The 25045-nt window shown below is 34.8% G+C and overlaps 1 protein-coding gene across 4 annotated transcripts in view; it reads left to right on the top strand.

Annotated features, from left to right (window-relative positions):
* Nucleotides 1–25045, top strand: part of BRIP1 (BRCA1 interacting helicase 1) — a 202974-nt gene that overhangs the window by 65682 nt on the left and 112247 nt on the right. For 3 of the 4 annotated variants that reach the window (XM_023732687.1, XM_023732689.1, XM_023732688.1), the window contains exons 7-10: nucleotides 5084–5374; nucleotides 7979–8200; nucleotides 10923–11122; nucleotides 19736–19868. In XM_023732687.1, the coding sequence (XP_023588455.1) occupies nucleotides 5084–5374; nucleotides 7979–8200; nucleotides 10923–11122; nucleotides 19736–19868 (846 nt within the window). Of the gene's footprint in view, nucleotides 1–886; nucleotides 1838–5083; nucleotides 5375–7978; nucleotides 8201–10922; nucleotides 11123–19735; nucleotides 19869–25045 lie in introns of those variants that run through there. The other variant, XM_023732690.1, reaches the window with a different exon arrangement.

Genomic DNA, 25045 nt, shown 5'->3' with positions numbered 1-25045 from the left:
CTAGTACTTTCCTTGTGTTATTCATTCTCCTTTGCTCCAGGTGGGTTGGGTCCGATTGATGCATCTTAGATGGCCATTCGCTAGCTTTTAAGACCTCAGACACCACTCACCAAAGTGGGATGCAGAACATTTTCTTAATAAACTTTGTTATGCCAGTTGACTTGGTGTCCCCTGAAACCATGGTCCCCAGACCCCTGCCCCTGCTCCTCTGTCCCTCAAAGTGTTTGTTTGTATTCAGGAAACTTCTTAGCTTGTGGTTTAGTCCAGTTGTGCCGACTTCCCCTGTAGTGTGTGTTGTCCTTCCCTTCACCTAAGATTGTTCTTGTCTACTATCTAGTTTGAGAGTACTAGCTTTAAACAGTTCCTTAATTCATGAGTGAACTGGTATAGATAAACTCCAAAGACTACACTTTGTAGAACAAAAGAATAAAGCTTTCATTGTCAGTGAGATGAGGTGAGACCTTGTCATTGTCTTCTGTTTGCCTTGATATAGTGGGGATTCTAACGCTTTTTGAATGAATGAATGAAATGACAGTACATGTAAAGTGCTTATCACAGGTACAGCTTTAGTAAATGATAGTTATTATTCATTTAATGAATATATCAAACTACGTGTCAGTCACAAGTAAACTGACTCAAATATTAGCGTAACAAAATAATTTTTTTAACCTGGAAAAATAACAAATTGTCCTGTACTTTTTTTTTTAAAAGCTAACCTTTTGTTTTTGAAGTAAGTTTTTGATATATGAAAACTAAAACCAAACCTGTTGCCATCAAGTCGATTCCGACTCATAGTGACCCTATAGGACAGGGTAGAACTGCTCCCATAAGGTTTCCAAGGAGCGGCTGGTGGATTCAAACTGCCAACCTCTTGGTTAGCAACCCTAGCTCTTAACGACTGCGCCACCAGGGCTCCAACTTCAAATTAAGATGTAATTTAAGTGTCTATCAGATAAATAAAACAGGATACATAGGTACAGTAGTTGATTTAGGGACATTAATCATAGTCCATCAATTAAAAAAAAGTAAGTTTCAGTTATGTGCAGAACACCATGATCAATGAATGAGATAGTAAAGAATTATAGGACATCGTTTCTGTCCTCAAGGAATTTTTAGTGTGGTTGGAAAGATGATACGTGTAGTTATGGAAAGTTAAGGAAAAATACAAGTTACTGTTTTATTGCCGTAGTTTTCTCTTTATTTCATGCAATAAACTTCTTTTTGGTCGCTTTTTTTCCTTTTTATTTATTTTTTTTATATATTTCTTTTTTATATTAAATAATACCTTTTTATGCATGCATACTTTTAGAATTCAGTTCATACCCTCCTTTCAGAAGCTCCCCTGATTTGCTGATTAGTAAAATAACTTCTTCCCTGGTGGCAGTGAATTAGTTTCTATTTCTTTATTCTTTTCCACTTCTAAGATTAATTAATTATCATGCTTATTTTTAAGTGTATTTAGGTGTGGAAATCATTTTTGTGTGTATGGTAGGGAAAGATTAGAGAAAGTAATGAAATTTTAGAAGTTGACATTGTAGTCTCTTTATGCTATTTGAACTTCTAATTATAGCAGTGTGAAAGGAATCATGGCAAAGAGTCAGTCTTTTGTTTTAAGATTATGTCTTCTAATCCTTCTTCATTTTTTCGAAAAATTTAGTATCTTCCCTTATATAACAGAACAAGAGCGGAAATAGAAATTATTGAATATAAGAATATTTTTCTAAAAATCCATGGTTGCTGATCTTCTAAGAACAGTTCTGTCTACTGTAGATTTGGGATGTATTTTTTAAACAATTGACTCCTGCATATGGAAATAATACAGCCATCACACCCACATGTATGTTTCCCTTGTATTTTTCTTTAAAAGATGATACAGCTTTGCTATTATTTGGTTGGGTTTCCTAGTCTTTTGTTGAAGTAAAAGGACTCTAGACAGTTGCTGGCAGTGGGAGAAGAAGCCATCTCTTAAAGAGTTCAGTTCTGTCACTCAGTGTAACCACTTACTTGCACCTCTCAGAGATTACAGGTTTTTAGGAGCCCCTGAGTTTTACTTCTCTTGACTTTCAGATATATTGGCTGAGAGTGAATATTTTAAAATTTATTCTCCCATCTCTTAAAAAAGTCTCTGTAAATTTAAAGAGCAAAAGCAAAAGGAAAACATTCCGATGAAAGACAAATCTTATCATTTGTTAACAGGTGTTAGTGACCAAGAGACATACTTAGGGAGAGGTGTAAAATTATTTTATTCATCTAATTATTTCAGGACTCCTGTATCAAAAGACTTTAGAGAGAGTCCATGAAGTGTTAACCTATTAATTGGATTAGGAGATCTTCTCACCTCCTGTCACTATCATTGGAATCCTTCTTCTAGCTTTCCTATAGCATTGAATGTTGCTGATTTTAAGTACAAATAATTCTATTTTGTTATTATATGAAATGTCTTTTTGAAGCTCCATTCTGTCACATTCAGTTTTTTTCCATCTCCCAATATGATTGTACCAAATCATTTAAATAGAAACTTCAGTGAAGATCACTTCTGAAGAAATAATTCTTGTTTAATAATGCAAAGGAAAAAGAATCAACTTTTTTTTTAATTTCCGTCTTCTACTTCCCAAATCATCCATTGAAAAATGACCTTTTTTGAGGAGTCTGCCTGAAATTCATAAATGATATAATTATTTCAGAGCACTTTAAAACTTAAAGAACAAACAAGAACATGTTTAATGTAAAATCAGCTATGGTTTCTGATTCTGTTAATTATGGAATGAAAAACAAGATTTAAGGTACCTGCATAAAGCTGCTCTAGTGGGAGAAGTTTTCTGAAACGGGTATGTGATCTTTCGCTTTTGTTAGTACAGCTACCAGCACAACATTTTAAGATAAGCAGATCTTTCATTTAAATTACTAGTGCTAAATCCACCACTTTTAAAAAAATTAAAAAATGTGAAATACAAAGTAGCAGGTTATGAAACTGTAATAGCATTCCTTTTTATTTGAAAAAATTTTCATGAAAGATTTTTATGTATGTATAAAGGTCTGTAAGTTATACACTAAGTTATTTGTGGTAGGGGGAGTTGACCTGTTTTCTGTTTTGTTTGAATGTTTTGGTCAGTAAAAATTTTAATTCAAAAATTAAGAGTAGCTGGTAAAAGAATTAAATGGAGATGATGTTGAAAATTGTTACATCAAAAAAGTAGGTTGTCCAAGCCTTGAGAAAAGGTTTCATTGGATTACTTGAGAAAAGTCCATTTTATTGAATTACTTTTTAGCACGGATATAATGTTTCCATATAGTATATAAAGATGCACTGGACCCTAGCATTCTTATATTCAGAATGATTTTAACTGTATCTTGAAGAAGAGAAAAAGTGTAATTGAGTGAAAAGATGGAGTTATAAAAAAGTAAACTAATTCTGCTACCTCAAGTTACATTAATTCTTTTTAGTATGTTAATTAATTAATGTGATAATTTCTAAGGCCAAAAAGGGATTCAGTCAGAAATATCATGATATAACTTGCATTCCATTTTCTGTGTGACCATAAATTGTTGGATATTGCAACATATGTAACATACACCACATGTCAGCTGTTTCCTGCCTCCCTGTTGACAAGAGCCCCATTCATAACTCTTCTTTTTATCCTTTCAGTGAATAAGTAATTATTCAGTATTAGAAGGCAGGATATTTGGAACTGGCTATTTAATGTGGCAGCAGTCCGTAATGAAATCTGCTGTTACTGGCAACCTGAGAGGGGAATGTAACAATTCCAGCATGGCTGTAACTTTATCTGCTTTGACTGACTGTTTATTTGGCACATCAGTGAACCTTTTATCCCAGTGAGTGACAGCTCCAGAAGGGTCACATTTACATCCATTCTATCATGTATTGTAATATTTAATGGCGGACAAGGTTGAGCGAGACTGGGAGTAATTTGAACTAGCTTTTTCACTGAGTTGAGGCTAAAAGACAGCTTGATCCCCAGTATTGTGGTGTAACATGCTATGACTTAGCATTTGTTTGTGAAGGCTAATCTTACTGATTACAATTAAAAAAAAATCTTCAGTCAGTTAGAGTATTTGTTCTGCTAAACTAAAACTCTCCAGTACAAATTCTTTTAAGGGTACTGTGCTATTTAGCTTCTTTTCTCATCAGTGACCATTTCTATAAACTAACCATTTCACAGAATTTGTCTTAAATGAGCCTTCATTCTATCTGATTTGGTGTAGTAATTGAGGCTGAGAAGTGAGTAGTTATTAAGAATCTGTGGGCTCTTGTATATAGCATTTTTTCCTTTCTTTTAATTTTTAAGAATTTAGAAATCAGAGAGAAAAATCAAGGTAAATATTAACTATTCCTGATGTTCCATATGGTATGTTTAAGAAGACATATAACTATTTCAAATATAAAATTGAATTATGGGTGAAATTGTCCAGGAAAAGCTATCCTGACTGATAATTTTCCTGATGGGTTTGCATTCCATGACAGGTCATTGAATTTCAGATATACTTGTTCCACACAAGCAGTCTGCCCTCATTATTAAATATTAATGTTTTGCATTAATTTTCATACCTTTGCTAGAGAAGAATTTTCTCTACTTGTTTTTTCATGATACTTTAGATTCAACTTGGTATTTCTATTCACTTGTAAACTGTATTTAAAATAACTTTTGTTAATATTAGTAAATTATATGATATTTGAATAGACTACTGTGAACAAAAATAGCACTATCAACTCTATAATATCGATAAGTTCACATGAAACTTAAACCAAAACTTAAAATAGTCCTCCACTTTTTCTTATCGTTTTTATAATTTATGAAAGGGGAGAATTGAAATGTACTTAAAACTGAAATTAAGAGTGGTATGCTAGAAAGCAATGCAAATATAGAAACATCATTTATAACTTAAAAACCAATTTGAAATGGAATTTTCAGGGTTTTTTTAAAGGCAAGTTTTAAATACTGTAATGTCCTGAAATTTGTCTTTGGCAGTTGTGATTCTTACAGGTTTTGATTCCATGAGAGATTTGATAACATTTTTTTATGATAGTCCTGACTTTAGTCAATTTTTCTTTCCTTTATCACAGCCCCCTGGCCACTGTTCTAGGTGCTCTTGTTCCACTAAAGAAGGCAACAGTCAAGATTCTTCAAATGCCATTAAGAAGGATCATGGAGGGAAATCGAAGATACCCAAAATATATTTTGGAACACGCACACACAAGCAGATTGCTCAGATTACTAGAGAGCTACGGAGGACAGCGTACTCAGGGGTCCCAATGACTATTCTTTCCAGCAGGGATCATACTTGTGTCCATCCTGAAGTAGTTGGTAACTTTAACAGAAAAGAAAAATGCATGGAATTTCTAGATGGAAAAAATGTAAGTAAAGATGTTTTGTTTTAGAGAAGAAAAAGCTGAAAAGATTCAGGCTACACAATATGTGTTTTATATGTACATTTCCAGTGATAATTAAGTAACTTATGAAAATTGGATCCATTGCTAGTATTGATATTTTTTGAAAAATAATTTTACCATAAGAAAATATTTATTCTAGTTTAAAATGATGGGTTTGGCCCGAAAGATTGGGGTATTTAATTCCTTGAAATTAATTTTTATTGTAGTCAGTTGTCTTCTTACTTTCTTCTTTTAAATCTCTCTAACAAAAATAGTCAAACATAGATGATGTCATATGAGGAGGTAAAAGTGTTTAAATGACTCAGCTTAATAATTAATGTTTCAGATATTTAAAAACTTTATTTAGGTTCTTTCTCAGTAAAATTTGAGATGTTTTTTAATTTAATGAGAAGTACAATGATTATCTTGTATCACAATTCTGATTAGTTCAAACTTCTCTTTCAAAAATATTACATTAAATTATTAACTTTAAAGAGATGGCATTGGAGATTTTGAAATTTGTCAGGGAAATCTAGAATAAATGAATCCAGAGCAGATGGAAAGAGAGAGTTTCTTACTAAAAATTTATATGATTTTAAAATAATTATTTGGCAGTATTAGTTTGGGAATCTGTGTACCAGGATGATAACTAATTTACTCTAAAATTAAAGTTTCAAGTCTGGAATTACACCAGAAATTCAGTGAACTATAAACTGATAGTATATGAAATGACCAATGATATTTTAATATTGTTTGAAAGTTGTTCTCTTCCTCTAGTATTTTATTAGAGTTGGTTCTGCATAAAAGATTATGAATTTTATTTCATTGATTTATCATCTCCTTACCATATAACATGATAAATTGTTTTGTATTATAGTTTTCTTTCTCAGTTTTTAAAATTAGATCATAATATATTCAAGCTTTATTTGGGGATATTAAAAGACGGTTTAATAAATATTCAAACATTATGAGAATATGAAGCATAAGTACTAAGGGCTTCAATGGAAAGACTTAAATTACTTGTTCAGAGCCAGAAAGAAAATGCATTACTGAATCAAAACCATTGTGGAAGGTCTGCAATCAGATTTATTTATTTTTTTAAAAGTTCTATCTAACTAAGGAATTGTGAAATTCCTTCATTCTATATACTTAAGAAGTTCTTTTTAAGGAGACATGAAAATTTTAAAAAATCAAATGTTAAAAAGAATAAAATAGAGAAAAAAATTTTCATGATAAAACTCCAGAAATTTCATGCTTAAGTAGACATCTTTCCATAAGTGGCTAACTGATCTGATTCATCAAATGCTTGAACACTTACTATGCAAGAACACTTACTGACATTGTCATTATCTTTTTTTTTTACTATAATTGAGAAATTATTATGCAATTTGTTATCCCACTGATAACAGCGATTATAAAATTTAAGATTATGTATTTAAAGCGATTAGCGTTATTTTATGTAGTCTTCTAGAATCCTACAGAGTTGCTTATGTTTTTTAATTGATTTTTACTGTCTTAAGTTTGGATCATGTAAGAATAAAAAGTAATTCAGTAGAATTGAATGTTCAGAATTTTTCATTGGCCCTTTTTGCTTTAAAGCAATCAATTTTATTTTTGAATATTAGCGATACAAATAATTGAAGATATCTTCTTGTGTTTTTTGCCTCCACTTAATTGCTGTCTTAGAATGCTTACCTCATGGGCATACATGAACATTCCTTTTCTTGTTCCCAAGCCCTCAGGGTAATTTGGAATTGTAATGAGGGCCAATTACAAAGTCACCATAGGTGTCTGTGTTTACTATGGCTGAATTACCAAAGCGAAATGATAAATAGATAACTGACAGTTTGAGTGAAAAGAGTTTTAAGTGTGATAACGGCTTCAATTGACAGACTCCCTTCAGGGTTGTGTTACACTGCTAAAATGGATGAGCTTTTCTGGTTTTGCTATCAGCCTGCACTGGGGTGTCATTCTAAGTGCCCTTAAAGTGTAAACTTCCTGATTTTTTGGCTTGATCCAAAGGTACATGTGTTTTTGTTCACTGTTCCCTTTACTAAAGTGCCCCTATACTGGAAAAGGAATGCATTTTTCTAATTTTTGTTTCAATTAAGGAAAAAATAATCTTAACTAGAGCCAGAAATTTATATTTGAATAAGTAATACTGTCATATGGTTCAAAATTCAAAAGGTATAAAGTGGTCTATAGAGAAAAAATTCTCTCACTCCTGTCCCCAAGTCACTTAGTTCTCTTCCTTGAAAGTTACCAGTGATACCATTGCTCTTGTGTTTTCTTCCTGAAATATTTTATGCCTAATATCACTTTAATGAAAATAGAGCCACAACAAACACAATTTTTAAATATTTTTTTCAAATTAATTTGGGGTATCTGGAGCTCTACTAACTTGAAGCACTATCTGAGTCAAGTAATTTCTTTAAAATTGTTGTGATTGTAAATATGGTATAATCGGTCTCTTCTGTAATATCTTTGCCTTATGGCTTTAGTGATGTTCCTAAAAATCTGAAATAAGCTTGTTGTATTCCTTCTGTTCCAATATTGATTTACATTTCAGTTGTGCATATTTGTTTTTAGGGAAAATCCTGCTATTTTTATCATGGTGTTCATAAAATTAGAGATCAACAAACATTACAGACTTTCCAAGGGATGCACAAGGCCTGGGATATAGAAGAACTTGTCAGCCTGGGGAAAAAACTAAAGGCATGTCCATATTACACGGCACGAGAACTGATAGAAGATGCTGAGATAGTCTTTTGTCCCTATAACTATCTTCTAGATCCACAAATAAGGGAAAGTGTGAGTGTATATGTAAAATTTATATAACTTTTTTCCTACTTACTGCGGTCTAAGTGATGAATGTAAAAGCTTTTAGCTGTTTTAATATCTTTTACTGTATTTTTTGCTTTGTATTTAATTTGTGTAAATGTGTAAACAGATTGAATTACTGAAAATATATTCTAAGGTCCATTAACTGAATTTTAGACCTAGTTATTTTAATTTCCAGAATAATAAGTATTTTTAAGGACCCAATGACTGAAGGGAGACTATAGCAGATTTTCTCAGCCTTGGCATTATTCACATTTTGTGCTAGATAATTCTTTCTTGTGATGGGTTGTCTTGTGTATTGTAGGATGTTTAGTAGCATCCTTGCCTCTACACACTATATACCAGTAGCACCCTCACAAGTTGTAACATCAAAAATGTCTTCAGATATTGCCAAATGTCCTCGGGGAAGGGGGTGGGGGTGGGGGAAGGTTGTGGAGGTGGCAAAATTGCTCCCAGTTGAGACCCATTAAACTATAACTCTTTCCATTTATGAATGGTAGAAAGAATTATTTTGAAAGAGTTGCCTGAAGAAACTATGTTTTGAAGAACTTATATTGGGAGAATATACACACATGTGCAAATTATGCTTTGTGGGCTTTTGAGAAGTAAACTTCTGATATAGCATTTGTGTTTATTTGCCTGGTTTATCTTAGAGATATCCATTTGTTACAGCATAAGACAAAAAATAAGGCACTTGGTATATTCAGTTGTTACTTCTCTTTTTACTATTTACTGCATAACTCTTACTAGCTTTCTGTTTTTTTAAGCTCAAAAAGAATAGGCATTATGTTTATTACCTTGGGGCACTGGTGATTCAGTGGTAAAATACTTGCCTTCTATACGGGAGACCTGGGTTCAATTCCTGGCCAGTGCACCTCAAACACAGCCACCACCCATCTGTCATTTGAGGCTTGTGTGTTGCTCTGATGCTGAACAGGTTTCAGCAGTGTTTTCAGACTAAGATGGACTAGAGGAAAGTCCTGGTGTTCTGCTTCCCAAAAATCAGCCAGACTCTATGGAGCACACTGGTTTGTTGTGCATGGGGTCGGCACGAGTCAAGGGCCAACTCCATGGCAGTTAACAATAACAACAACAACAACAACAACAATGTCCATTACCTTACTATCCTACCGCTTACTTGGTTGCCTCTTAACTAGGTCTTTTCACTCTGAATCATTGTACATACCAATGCCAGATAAATCTTCCTAATACTACTTTTGTTACATCGTTCCCCTGCATAAAAATCTCCAATTGCTCACTTTGCTCATGGGATAGAGTTCCTATTTCTTAAGCTTACATTCAAGGTGTTCAATAGTCTGATCTCGATCTGCCCTTTTAACCTTCGCTGCTACAAAACTCTAACTTGAACCTTTCAAAAACTCCTTTATAATCTTTTGAGGATTCCTTGTTCTTTCCTATTTCTTTGCTTTTGATGACACCTCTGTTGAAATGCCCTGCCCTCTCTTTGTCTATCCAAATCCTACCCATCTTTTAAACCCTAGTATACTTCCTAATTTTCCTTGGTTGTTTCTCAGTCATCTTCAGCCCTCTGTGTATTATTACTTCCTCAAAATAATTCATTGGCAATTGCTTTGTGACATTTCCTTGTTGTATTAGTCAGGGCTCTTTCAGTTGCCAAGTGACACAAACAACTTAAAAAGAGCTTAAGAAAAGACACTTGACTCTACTTTCTTTGTGATGGTTGTATTCTTAGGCAATCTCTTTCCCTGTGGGAACAAAGATAACCATGAACAACTAGCTAACCTAGAGAAAAGAACATGATCTCGTATTGTTGTTAGTTACCATTGAGTTGATTTCAACTCATAGTGACCCACAAAATTACTCTGATTGCCCTAGCTTGGGTCACATATCCATTCCTGAACCAGTCACTGTGACCACAGAGGGATGGGTTATGAGCCTACTGCTGTTGTGAGAGTGGTGATGTCCCTTGATTAGCAGATTAATAGCTCTACCAGCATCATGTGGGGGTTGGGAAAGAGCAATTCTCATAAAGAAGAGTGGCAGGACGGACTAAAATGAAACGGATAATACTTCACCGTATTAATATTTTGAGACGCATTTGAATGTTGTGTTGTTATTTTAGTTTTAAAGGTTTTATACTGTGTTTTAAAAATGATGTTGGAGACTCCATCATAGTGGGATTTTTATACCTCTTTATGTAGTCAGCAGAGTCTCTGGGTATTGCAACTGGTTAACATGCTCAGCTGCTAACCAAAAAGTTGGAGGTTTGAGTCCACCAAAAGATGCTTCAGAAGAAAGTCCCGGTGATTTACTTCCTAAAAATCAGCCATTGAAAACCCTCTAAAGTACAGCCCTACTCTGATACACATGGGTTTGCCATGAGTCAGAGTCGACTTGACGGCAACTGATTGGTTATATAGCCAGCAGTGCCTTGATCGAGGCTCAAGTAACACATATTTTTTGGTTGATAGGCTTGCAGAGTATTTTGAGAGTGAAAATTGGAAACACTAATGTTGAGCAGATATTATTTGGTTGGCCCTAGTGCTTCAGAAGTTTTATTTTAAGACCTAGAATCAGTGGCTTATATGATTGACACTTGCAATATTGGCTTATAATGTAAAATTTTAAATAAAATATCTTGCCTGTGGCTATTAAATTAGGCAATGCCTTTGGCTGAATGTTTTACAGGAAAATTCTCTTTATCTTACAGATGGATATCAATCTGAAAGAACAGGTTGTCATTTTAGATGAAGCTCATAATATTGAGGACTGTGCTCGGGAATCAGCAAGTTACAGTATAACAGAAGTTCAACTTTGGTTTGCTCGAGATGAACTAGATAGTATGGTAAACAATAATATAAGAAAGAAAGACCATGATCCTCTCCGAGCTGTGTGCTATAGTCTCATTAAGTAAGAACATTTGTCTATCAGTGTCATTTGTGCTGCCTCTGTATTAAAAACATGTTTTATTATTTCAGAGTATTTTAAAGTTAGTAAACTTTGATTAACTAGGCTACTTGGAAAATGAGTTGTTTGTTACCAATTAAACTTTTAAAAGAAGGCTAGTCTAACTTTTATTTTATTCAGTTATTATAATGAACATAACTAATTCTTTATTGATAATTGTGAATCTTATTCCTAATTTAGCAGGATAATTTAATAGCCCCATAGGATATGTATAGGCCATTGAGTTGGATATAAACTGGCCAAGGTTTTAGGTAACATTATTTTAAAATTCAGGATTATAGCTTTTTTTTTTTTTTTTACTTTTATCATAATGTGTTAACATTCTCTTTAATTATGTTCTGTTTGTTCCACTTCCAGTACTCTAGCTTCCTTGCCCCCTTATCTCCTCATCTTCTGAGCCAGTTTGTCTTTGTCTTTTTTTTTAATAAGAATTTGAGTTCCGCTTCATATTTTTCTCCCATTCTATCCAGGACCAACTATTGTGACCCTGGTTAGAAGGGTCAGTGGTGGTAGCCAGGCACCATCTAGTTCTTCGGGTCTCAGGGTAGATGAAGTTGTATGGCTCATGTAGACTTGTTGCTTCTCTGAGCTTTTGATTGCTTTCTTACTGTTTTACTCCTAGTGAGTAGAGACCTGTAGTTGTGTCTTAGATGACTGCTCACAAGCTTTTAAGACCCCAGATGCTACTCACTTCATTAGGATTCAGATCATGATTTTTATGAACTCTATTATGCCAATTGACAGAGTTGTCCCATGAGACTATGGTCTCAAGACTTCAAATCTCTAAAACCAGTCTTTGAAGGTGTTTGGTTATGTTCCAGAAGTATCTATATATGTGTCTTCAATGACTGTATGGGCCGGCACCCACATATTTGTATTTATATGTACCTATAGATACTTCTATCTTTTCCAGCTAAGTGTACCGCTATACCTACTCGTATATCAATTTGCCTATACCCATCCATATGTGCTCAAACACTCGTTTTTTACTTTAATTGTGCTGTGCTCACTACCTCCACATTCGGTGCCACTTTTTCTGTCACCAAAAATAACTAGTCTCTACAGTATAAAGCATACTTTCCCCACCCCCTCCTCTTCCTGGTAACCACCAGTGAACACTGATCTCTATATTTATCTATTCTTGTCTTCTTATAAAAGAGGGATCATACAGTATTTGTCCTTATATACTTGACTTATTTTGCTTAGCATTATGCCCTTCAGTTCCATCCATGTTATATTTCCCAGACTCATCGTTTTTTATGGTTACATAATATTCCATTGTGCGTACGTACCACAATTTGCTTATCCATTCATCCGTTGATGGGCACTTTGGTTGTTACCATTTATTTGCTGTTATGAATAAAGCAGCTATGAATATAAGTGTGCATATGTATGTTTGTATTATTATTTTTAGGTATCTGGGGTATATCCTTAGGAGTGGGATTGCTGGATCATAGGGTAGTTCTCTTTCTCTTTTTTTGAGAAAGCGCCATACTGTTTTCCATAGTGATTATACCATTTTACAGTCCCACCAGCAATGGATAAGAGTTTCAGTCTTCCAACATCCTCACAACATTTGTTGTTACTATTTTTTTTTAATCAGTGCTATTTTAGCTGCGGTAAGATATTATCTCACTGTAGTCTTGATTTGCATCTCTGGTGGCACAGTGGTTAAGCATTTGGCTGCTAACCAAAAGTTTGGTGGTTCGAATCCACCAGCCACTCCTTGGAAACCCTGTGGGGCAGTTTTACTCTGTCTTATAGGGTCGGTATGAGTTGGAATCGACTCGATGGCAATAGGTTTGGCTTTTTTCTTTATAATGACTAATGATCATGAACATCTTTTCATATGTTTGTTGGCTGCTTGGATGTCCTCTTTGGTGAAGGTTCTGTTCATGTCCTTTGCCCATTTTATGATTGGGTTGTTTGTCTTATTGGTGTTGAGTTGTTGCAGTTTTCTGTAGATTTTAGAGATTAGACCCTTATTGGATAAGTTGTTTTCAAAGACTAAGTTGTTTTCGAAGATTTTTTCCCAGTCTGTAGGTTGTCTATTTATTCTTTTAATAAAGTCTTTTGATGTGCGTAAGTTTTTATTTTTTTATGAGGCCCATTTTATCTATTATGTCTTCTTCTATTCATGTATTTGTTGTAATGTTTGTTATCCTATTTTTACAAAATATTAAGTCCCAGACTTTTCTCCCTATATTTTCTTCTAGGAGTTTTATGTTTTCTTACAGGAATTTTATGGTTTTAACATTTAGGTCTTTGATCCATTTTGAGTTAGTTTTTGTGTATGGTGTGAGGTAAGGGTCTTGCTTCATTTATCTGTAGGTGGCTATCCAGTTTTGCCAGCACCATTTATTAAAAGAGACTGTTTCTGTCCCACTGAATGGACTTTGACCCTTGTTGAAAATCAGTTGTCTTTAGATGGTTGGGTTTAATTCTGAATTCTGAATTCTATTGCACTGGTCTATATGTCTATAACCAATACCAGGCTGTTTTGATTATAGTGGCTGTAGAGTATGTTTTGATATCAGGGAGTATGAGGCCTCTTGCTTTGTTCTTTTTCTTAAATATTGTTTTGGCTATTTGAAGGTTCTTTCCTTTCCATATGAAGTTGGTCGTTAGTTTTTCCATTTCAGTAAAGAATGTTGTTGGGATTTGTATCAGGATTGCATTGCATCTGTAGATCATTTTAGGTAGAACTGACATTTTCTCTATATTAAATCTTCCAATCCATGAGCACGGGATATGTTTCCGTTTTTGTAGGTCTGTTTCAGTCTCTAGTAGTAGTGTTTTATAATTTTCGTTGTATAAGTCTTTTGTGTGGCTGGTTAGGTAAATTCCTAGGTTTTTATTGATTTGGGGGCTATTGTAAATGGTGTTGTTTTCTTGATTTCTTTTTCGGAGTAGTCTTTGTTAGTGTAGAGGAGCCCAACTTATTTTTGTGTGTTGATCTTGTACCCTGCAACATTGCTAAATTCTTCTATTAGTTCCAGCAGTTTTCTTGTGGAGTCTTTAGGGTCTTCTATGTGTAAGATCTTGTCATCTGCGAACAGAGATAATTTTACTTCTTCCTTTCCAATTCAGATACCTTTTATTTTGCTTTAATGTCTTATTGCTCTGTCTAGGACTTCCAGTATAATGTTGAATAAGAGCAGTGATAATAGGCATCCTTATCTCATTCCTGTTCTCAAAATGAAGGCTCTCAGTCTTTCTCTGTTGAGTATAATGTTGGCTGTTGATTTTGCATATATGCCCTTAATTATGTTGAGGGATTTCCCTTCTATTCCTATTTTACTGAGTGTTTTTATCAGGAAAGAGTGTTGAATGTATCGAATGCCTTTTCTGCATCAATTGATATGATCATATGGTTCTTTTCCTTTGTTTTATTTATGTGGTGGATTACATTGATTGATTTTCTAATGTTGAACCACCCTTGTAATCCTGTGAATCCTACGTGATCATGGTGTATGCTTCTTTGATATGTTGCTGAAACTATTGGGTACAATTTTGTTGAAAAATTTTGCATCTGTATTCACAAGTGATATTGGTCTGCAACTTTCTTTTTTGTGATGACTTTGCCTGGTTTAGGTAGTTCTCTTTGTGGGTTTTTTTTGGGGGGTGGGGGTGATGTTTTCAGTTTCCTTGTTAAGCCTCTCATTTTGTTCCTCCATTTGTTTCCTGATCTCTGTTATTTTGTTTTCTGTGTGCTTTTTGCTTTCTTTAAACATATTTAGCACCATAGTCTGAAAATTATCAATTTTTTTGCATTATCTTGGCCTCTATAGGAGAGATTTCCTCTTTTTCAAGTTCTTTTGAGTTTTCCTTCTTCCCTTGTGATTTTGTGTTTTACTATCTTTTATTGAATTTGGGCTATGTTGTTGTCTTTTTTGTTTTGTTTTAAATTTTGTATTCTGCTTATTTTGGGGAATTTTCTGATTGGGCACCCTGGTGATGCAGTAACCAAGCGCCCAGTTGCCAACCACAAGGCCAGGGCCCACACCCACCAGCTGCTCCACGGGAGAAAAATGTGACAGACCACATCAGCAAAGACTCACAGCCCTGGGATCCCCGCGGGGCAGCTCCCCTCAGCCACCAGGTTGGCAGGTTTGCTATAAGTAAGAATGACCCAGTGGCCAGCAGGCTTGGTATCTTCTCCTGAGAACCACTACATGGCACTCTTATCCTTAGGCTTTTTTTCAGTGCTGGTTCAGGAATTCTGGATGCTTAGTCTTTGAAGTTAGTATGCATGCCCAAGAGGGAGGGTTTTAGCTGTTCGCAGACGCTGACGTAAGTGGTGGAGCTTGACTTTCCTGTGGTGACCGTGGGGGGCTCTCTATTTCTTTTCCTCACCAGCTCTCCTGCACAGACACTCCCATGGTGTCCCCCCTGTGGGTTGTTGCTGTGTCGTCTGACAATTTGAAGTATTCCTTTTGCCCTGCTGTCGTTGCAGTTCCTCCTGGTCCTAGTGCTCATCCGTCTCGGGCCTCAGTAAGATTCAACAGCACTCTCATGCAACGCCACGGTCTCCCTTCACCCCCTCCCAGTTGCACAGCCTGCGAACTCCCATGGCCAATTTGCACCGCCTTAAAAAAATTCAGGATAGAGCTTCCTCAGATTAGCTTCTTTTCTGTGTTCTCTGTTTGAGGTGTTACCCAGCCCCGTCCCAAAATGGCTGTGATGAGTGAGCTTTCCCGATTTTAGCGGGTAGATCTCCTGGCTTCCGTACCAACACCTTTCTTCCTCTTCCCTGCGTCGGGACTCATCCCAACTCTCCAATACCTCAGCTGCTGTCTGGATTTCTGAGATTTCAGTCTGTGCTTGTTTTTATTCATTGTTCAGTGTGTTAGTTGCTGGGACAATAAACAGGAGTATTTACTCACTTCGCCATCTTGCCCCGCCCCCTGGATTATGATTTTAATTTATTGCTTTGTCCTCCATTTTGAGTAGGATTCTGATTAATGGGTTTCAATTAAACAAGATTTCAATAATCTAAAACAAGAAATTTAGTTCTAATTTTATTAAAAGTTACATTAGATAATTTCCCTATCATTAGACAGTAGGTTGTGATCTAGAATCTTCTTATTTTAGGAAAAACCTCTGGTAAGCCCACATCCAATTTCATTTACTACAGCATTTTTTTGTTCCTCACAGTACACTTTAAAAGAATATATCAAAAGTTTGAATGTTGTACGGTCACGTGGTTTGAACATAAACTGCACACAAATTTATGCAATAAGAATCTTCCCATCCAATTCCCCATCTGCTTAGTTCCTATCCCCATAAACAAACTTATCATTTAGTGCATATTTATGCATATTTAAGCCAATATAGATATATTCTGTTATCTCCTTTTTTACCCAGATGATGGCATACTATACATATATTTTTCTGTGTCTTGCTTTTTTCTACTTAGCCATATAGCAGATCTTTCCATATCAAGCCCTGAAGAGCTTTAACAGTTTTAAAAACAGTTGCCTGGAATTCCACTGTATGTATGTATAATAATTTACTTAACTCACCTCTGTTAAATAGATCTTAAGGTTGTTTCTAGTCTTTTGGTATTACATTGCTGTAATGAATAACTTTGAGCATACAGTGTTTCATATGTGTGCATGTATATCTATAGGAAAATTCCTAAAATTGGAATTGTTGGATTGAAGCAAAGATGTATTGGTAATTTTGATAGATATTGCTAAAATTTACACTGTATGTGGATGATTTGGGGACTAATTTATACTTTTATGACTAATGTATAAGAGTTGTTTTTTTCTAGCCTGCTTGGTGAAAAATGGTATCCCAGTGTGGTTTTCATTTACATTTCTCTTAGTATGAGTGAGATTAAGCTGGTGGCGTTGTGGTTAAGAGTTTAGCTGCTAATCAAAAGGTGGCAGTTCGAATCCACCAGGCGTTCCTTAGAAACTCTATGGGGCAGTTTTACTCTGTCCTATAGGGTTGCTATGAGTCAGAATCGACGTGACGGCAGTGGGTGGTGGCTGGTGTAGGAGCCATTTATATTTCCTTTTCTGTCAACTTCTGACATCTCTGCCGTTTTTTGTTTTTCTTGTTGTTACGGGTCTTTTTAAAATAGATTTTTAGAAGCTTTTTATGTTTTAGAGAAGTTAACCCTTTGCCTGTGATAAGGGTTGCAAATACCTTTTCCTTCATTTTTCCATCTATTATGTGTCTTTTTTTATGGTGTTTTTGCCAAGACTTGTCTATAGTTGCTGAGTCTATTTTTTCACTCTATGTCCTTCCTCATCATCTCAGTAATGCTACCGTTTGTGTAATTCTATTGAAACTTTTCTTAACTGGGTCACCAGTGAACTCTATATGGCCAAATCCAAAGGTTATTTTTCTGTTCTCACCATAGTCAGTCTCTCAGAAGTGTTAGACGTTGTTAGCTACCGTTGCCTTGAAAAGCATTTTTGTCTGGGCTGCCGTGGCATCTTCTGGTTTTCCTCTTCCTTCATAGGCCATTCTTTCTCAATTTCTCTTGATCTTCTTATTCAGTTTGATGTTTAAATGTTGGAGTGCATCAAGACTTGGTCCTGAGACCATTTTTTTTTTGTAGCTCTGCACTTTCCCTAAATTACATAACCCTGTGTCACAGCCTCGATATAATCTGCAATATTAGAGAGGCCGAAATCTGTCTCTAGCCCTGTCCTTTCCCTGTAGTGCCATTCCCATATGTCCACCTGTCTACTTACATCTCTGTTTGGATATCAGATAGACATTTCAACTTTACGTCCAAACCAAAAGAGATCTCCTTCCCATTCCCTATCTACTATTTTCTCCCTATCTTCCCCATCTAAACAAACGGTAAAAAATCTAAGTGTTATCCTTGATTACTGCTTCACCTCATCTACTTCATAAGTAAATCTTATAGGTGTCGCCTGCACAATGTATCGAAAATCCCTCATTTCTTTTGGTCTCCTTATCTATCGTTCTAAAATCATGTATCACCTAGAATACTGTAATAGCCTCCTAACAGGCCTCTTTCTGTCACTCTTGCCATTCTCCTATAATCCATTCTCATTTAGAAACTGGAGTCATCTTTAAAAATTTAAAATAGATTCTCTCCCCCTTATTCAGAATCCTGCATTTAAAGCCATTCCATTGTACTTAAGTATTAGAATCGAAATTCCTTATCCTGGCTTAACATGATCTGGTTCCTGCTTATCCGTCTAACACTGTTCGTACAATTATTCTTTTTTGCCCATTGTACTGCAGCCACGCTGGCTTTCTTTCAGGTTTTGAAGAAGCAAATTTTTTTAACTTACTTCAAGATCTTTACACTACCTGTTTCTTCTGCTTGGAATGCTCTTTTTCCTGATCCTCCTATGACTGGTGTCTTAGTCATCCAGTGCTGCTATAACAGAAATACCACAAGTGGATGACTTTAACAAAGAGAAATTTATTTTCTCACAGTCTAGTAGGCTAGAAGCCCAAATTCAGGGCATCAGCTCCAGGGAAAGACTTTCTCTGTCGGTTCTGGAGGAAGGTCCTTCTCATCATTTTTCCCCTGAACTAAGAGTTTCTTCACGAAAGAGCCCGGGGTCCAAAGGACGTGCTCTGCTCCCGGGGCTGCTTTCTTGGTGGTACGAGGTTTCCCTTCTCTGCTTGCTTCCCTTTCCTTGTATCTCTTGTAAGATAAAAAGTGGTGCCGGCCACATTCCAGGGAAACTCCCTGTACATTGAATCAGAGATGTGACCTTAGTAAGGGTATTAAAATCCCATCCTAATCCTCTTTAACATAAAATTACAATCACAGAATGGAGGACAGTCACACAATACTGGGAATCATGGCCTAACCAAGTTGACACATATTTTTTGGGGACACAATTCAATCCATGACAACTGGCTACTTTTTGTGTTCAATTGTTAGGCAGTATCTTCTCAGGGAGAGCTTCCTTGAACATTCGAATTAAAGTAGCAATTAGGTTACATTACCCTAATTTATCTTCATTATATTGCTTATCTCTACCTTATACTTTGTTTATGTTTTTGTTTTCTGTGTTTACTTCTGTTTCCCTTTATTAGAATGTAATTTCCATGAGCATAGAGACCTTGCCTATTTTATTTACTGCTATCCAGAACAATGTTTGGCATAGAGACTCAAACACTTATTGAATGTATGTATGTGTGTATACATTGATGAATGTATTTATATATTTTTAGTAGTTCTCTTTTGTGTGTTAATATGTAACACTTTAATTTCTTCACTAGGTTCTTTTGCATTTCCTTTTACGTGCATTTGGTATAAGCTCCTAAGGCCTCGGTCTCAGTTAAAGGTTATTATTTGGGGAGACTAGTCAAATGAAGCAGCATGAATTCACAAAACACAGTTGGGAAATCACGTGTGTTTCTCTCTTCTGAATAAAAGCTTACTTTTTTAGCTGTATAAATATTTATTTTGCTGTATGAGAAGTACATGCTTTTTAAAGGTTTCTTAATTAATCAACATTGGTGTCCTAAGAGCTTCAAGGAATATGGATCAATGTATGACAATAATGGCAATTATTGATGATATTGTTGTTTCATTTATTCTAGTTGGTTAGAAGTTAACTCTAAACATCTTGTAGAAAGGGATTATGAATCATCCTGTAAAATATGGAGTGGAAATGAAATGATCATTCATTTACACAAAATGGGCATCACTTCTGCTACTTTTCCCATTTTGCAGGTAATTTTTTTTCAGCTGTGAAATTCATATAGTGGATTAGAAGTGATTTAAAAATCTAGCGATTTAATTGTCTTCAAATTTTATTCTCTATTTTGGTAATCTTTAAGTGATGGCAAATTATGGTTGAAAAAATTAGCATTATTTAGTTTGAAATAAAACTTAAAGAGATTAATTGCTTTGTTCAGAGCTACAAGATGTCAACAGTTTTAGGTTAGAAATTATTTTTGTCAGTTACAAAAGTAATATGTTAAAATTTTGAAAAATAAAAAGGAGATAGGAAATTTATATTTTGTTTACCTTATTTTAGAGATTATAAACCTGGGGTTCATAGATAGAGTTCATGAGTGGGCTTTGGTATACTGTGAAACTTATGATGGTGTGTGCATAATTTGATGAATATGTACTTTTGTACATTTTTCTGGATAGAGGTTTTATAACTTTCATCCTATTCTCTAAGAGATTTTTGAATCAAAAGGTAAGAATTGTTCCTAACATAATTACTACTAGCATTCTGGGCATGTGAATATTAAAAAACTATTTTTTAAACAGACTGTACTCATGATTTTTGTCTTGCATTTTTTAATACCGTGTGGTATTATAAGTATTTTTCCATATTGTGACATCTTTTCATAATCTTTTTTGCATAAACCTTTTACATTTTAAAAATTAGTCATACCAACAATAAAATGGATAAATAAATTGTAGTCAACTGTGGTGTGTAAAGTGGAATACTATAGAGTAATAAAAAAGAATGAACCACAACCACTAGAACAGTATAGACAGATCTTACAGACATACTAATGTTGAGTGAAAGAAACCAGATACCAAAGAGTACAAACTGTATGATTTCATTTTTATGAAATTTAAGAACATACAAACCTAATTATGGTGATGGAAGTCTAAATACAGTTACCACTTGGTGGGGGAGAGTTTGTGCTGGGAAGGGGCACAAGAGAACCATCTGGGATTCTAGGAATGTTCTGTATTTTGAATGGATGTTTGTTACGTGGGTGTATGTTCATGTATGTATATATGTTTAATGAGCTGTACACTTAAGTCTACTGTAAATATTATACTTTAATAAAAAATGTACAAATAAAATTTATGTTCAGAGGAGATTGGAAAATCCAGAAAGGAACAAAGAAAAAAAATGACTCCTGAACCCAAATATGACCACTGTTAGCATTTTATGTCTACCCATGCCTTCTTCTATGCATATATTTGCTTGTTGTAATTCTGATGTGATACATGTTTATTTGTAGCTTCTTTTCATTTAACAATATATTATGGCTACTTTCCTATTTTAGGAGCCCTGGTGGCGCAGTGGTTAAGTACTTGGCTGCTAACCGAAAGGTCAGCAGTTTGAACCCACCAGAAGCTCTGCAGGAGAAAAGACCTGGTGATCTGCTCCCATGAAGATGACAGTTTAGGAAACCCTACGGGGCAGTTCTACTCTGTCCGATAGGGTCACTATGAATTGGAATCGACTTAATGGCACACGACAACAACGATAACAACGGATTTTTCTATTTTAATAACATTCTTTCACATGCTTTTTAATTGTAATATAGTGTTTTTGTGAGTGCTCATGCTCTAAATTATTTGATTAATCTAGTATTTGAAGTTTAAATTGTTGCTGGTTTTCCCAGTATAATAAACAATTCTGATATGAACATCCTTGAAAGTATAGCATTGTACTTATCTTGATTAATTTCTTTATAGTACCCTAAGTACTAATGCTTTGTCAGTTATTGTGTTGCATGTACATTCTTGTGTCTATGGCTTGTGTGCTTATTTAGGGTATTTTTTTCAAAGGTTTTTAGTTTTAGTGCATTCAGATTTGTCAGTCTTTTTCCTGTATGGATTGTGCTTTTTCAGTTTAGTTTTTTAAGCAATATTTCCTTACCCTGTGCTATATTTTCTTCTAAAAGTTTTAAAGTCTTTTAATAAAGATTTTCAATCAGCCTGCAATTTATGTTTGTTAATATTGTGAAGTAAGGAATCCATTTTTTTCCCTATATGAATAGTTGAATTATCCCAGCACCATTTGCTAAGTAGTCCATCTATTTCTCTCTAATTTGTAATGCCACCACTGCTGCATATCTGATTTTCATGTATGTGTGGATTTATTTCTGGACTTTATTCTGTTCAGTGGATCTGCTTATCTGTCTTTGTACAATTCTAAATTTTCTTATTTAGTAGTTAGCCTTAGAAAAATGCAGATATACTCACCTTGTTTTTTCCTTCAGAATTATCTTGGCTCTTCTTAGCCTTACGCAGCCATTTGAATTTTTGAATTAAGTTTTAGATTCCCATGAAAAATTGTGTTGGAATATTGATTGGAATTGCATAGATTTATGGATTAATTTGGGAAGAATTGATGTTTTTTGCAATATGGAGCTTTCCCATTCATAAACAAGATAGAGTTCTTCATTTGTTTAGCTCTTCCTATATGTCTTTCAATAAAATTTTATGATTTTATTTTTTAAAGTCTCAGATATTTTTGATTAGATTTATTCCTACATAACTTAAAGTTTCTGTTGTTATTACAAATGGTATATTTTGAAAATTGCATTTTATAATTATTATTAGTATATATATAAGAAGGATAGTTGATTTTTAGTTCCTTACCCAGGAGTTCCTGGGTGTTGCAAACGGTTAAATGCTTGACTACTAGCTGAAAGTTGGTGGTTCAACCCCCTCTCCCCCGATGCCTTGGAAGACAGGCCTGGCAATCTACTTCCAGAAGGTCTCAGCCTTGAAAACCTTGTGGAGCCGTTCTACTCTGCACGCATGGGGCATGGAATCGCCATGAGTTGGAATTGACTTGACTGCAGTCAACTACAACAACTGCAATCTTGTAGGCAACCACCTTGTTCAATTATCTTATAATTTTGTCCATAGATTATCTTAAATTTTCTTTGGAGGTAATCATATTGTCTATGAACAATGACCGTTTTATTTTTTTCCAATTCTTTCACATTTTATTTCTTACTATGATGGTTAAAACTGCCTGTACGATGTTGATCACATACAGTGATATAGACATCCTTGTCTTGTTTCTTACTTTAAAAGGAACATTACTAGTGTTACATCCTTAACTAAGATGTTTGCTGTAGGTTTTTTTTTTTTTTTTTTTAATTCAATGTTGTTTTATTAACAGCTTTGTTGAAATATAGGAGTCCTGGTGGCACGGCGGTTATTGTTCGGCTGCTAACAAAAGGGTTGGTGGTTCAAAGCCACCAGCCATTCTGTGGGAGAAAGATGTGGTAGTCGGTTTCTGTAAAGATTCAGAAAACCCATTGCCTTCAAGTCGACTCCGACTCATAGAGACACTATAGGACAGAGTAGAACTGCCCCATAGGGTTTCCGTTGCTGTAATCTTTATAGGAGCAGACTGCCACATCTTTCTCCCATGGAGTGGCTGGTAGGTTTGAACCACCAACGTTTCGGTTAGCAGCTGAGCATTCAACCATTGTGACACCAGGGCTGCTTCTGTAAAGATTACAGCCTTGGAAACCCTATGGAGCAGTTTTACTCTGTCCTATAGGGTCGCTATGAGTCAGAATCGACTTGATAGTAACAGGTTTCTTTTTTTGTTGTTGAGATATAATTCAGATACCATAAAATTCATCCTTTTAAAGTATATAATTCAGTAGTTTTAAGTATATTCACAGAATTTTGCGACCATTACTACTGTCTAATTTCAGAACATTTTCATCACCCTCAAAAGAAACTTTATACCCATTAGCTGTCACTCCCCATTTTATCTTTTGCCACTCCCTGAAACTACAAGTGTACTTTCTGTTTCATTGGATTTGCCTAGTTAGGACATTTCATATAAATGAAAAAACACAATACGTAGCCTTTTGTGACTGGCTTCTTTCACTTAGCATAATGTTTTCAAGGTTCTCCCATTCCATGAGTGCTGTAGGTTTTTTATAGATGTTTTTTATGAGGTTAAGAAAATTTCCTCTGATCCTGGTTAGCTAAAATTTTATCATTATGGTTATTGAATTTTTTAAATTAAATTTTTACCAAAGGAATATACATACATAATTTAGAGTCAGTTAATTCTCATAAGAAAAGCATCCTTTAGCCCCACTCTTTCTTACTCCTAATTTTCAGTTCCTAGCGCCACTTTCAACTCTCAGAGTGGTTTCATTTTTCTAAATAACATGTAGGTTCTGCTAGTCTTGAGTTTTCCACTTGAGATGTTCTCTACTGAGAACATTTTCTTCCTTCTCTACCCCTTTGCTGCTTCTCTCCCTCCCTCCTTTGCTTTCTCCATTCTCTGTTTTCTCAGCCTTAGTTATATCAGTATTCAGTGTGTACATTATCATATGTATATATCATCATAACTTAGGATAGTAAAATCATGTAACTTACTTGATTACATTTTTAGACAACTTTATGTTTCCTATGGAGTAATAATTAAATGAGTTTTTCTTTTTTACTTAGTTTTCTATTTATTCCCCATCCTAGCTGCCAGTGTTCAGGAAACCTTGCTGGACGTGAACTGGGAGTAGTCTCATGATTCAGTATATAGAATTTAATTTAGTCCTTCTGTTTTCAGTACAATGCCTCACTTTCAATAGTTCAGTGTCTCTGTAGCTTAATAGAGTAAATTTCCAGTGTTCTGCCACTGTTGGAGAGAAATAGTAGCCTAGATGAAAGATGCCGCTGAGGGGACTTGATTTTTTAAAAAAGAGCAGTTTGATACTTGTATTTCATTAAAAATTTGCGGGGCTGAATATTTTTCCAAGTTCATGTTGTCTCTTTCTCTTTTGTTTTTAATTTCTTTTTGAAAATGTTGCTATTTGTTTTCTTTAATGTTTTGTTCAGTGGAGACTGATTTTTAGTTTTACAGATTTATATTATTTCACAATATATCTGAAGATTGAAGTTTATCTGACTCACTTATTTTCCCACTTTATTTTCGTTGAACGTATATTTTATTGTCAAACATAAGAATTGTACTAATCTCTGTTATTGCTTCATTATTCATTTTTCTCCTTTACAGTGTGGGGAAGCATACTTTTGATTTCTTCTGTTTGTCCTAAATAATTGTCCACGCCTCCATCCATAGTAAAACTTTATGAGCCATGTTAAAACTAATGAGCCAGTTAGCATACATTTTGTATTTAGCATATAGTATTTCCTTGTGTCATTTTTTT

The sequence above is a fragment of the Trichechus manatus genome, unplaced genomic scaffold (genome assembly GCF_000243295.1).
Source record: "Trichechus manatus latirostris isolate Lorelei unplaced genomic scaffold, TriManLat1.0 scaffold00054, whole genome shotgun sequence".
Lineage (NCBI taxonomy): Eukaryota > Metazoa > Chordata > Mammalia > Sirenia > Trichechidae > Trichechus > Trichechus manatus.
The sequence above is the reverse complement of the archived record's forward strand: the minus strand, read 5'-3'. Positions and strand labels throughout refer to the sequence as shown.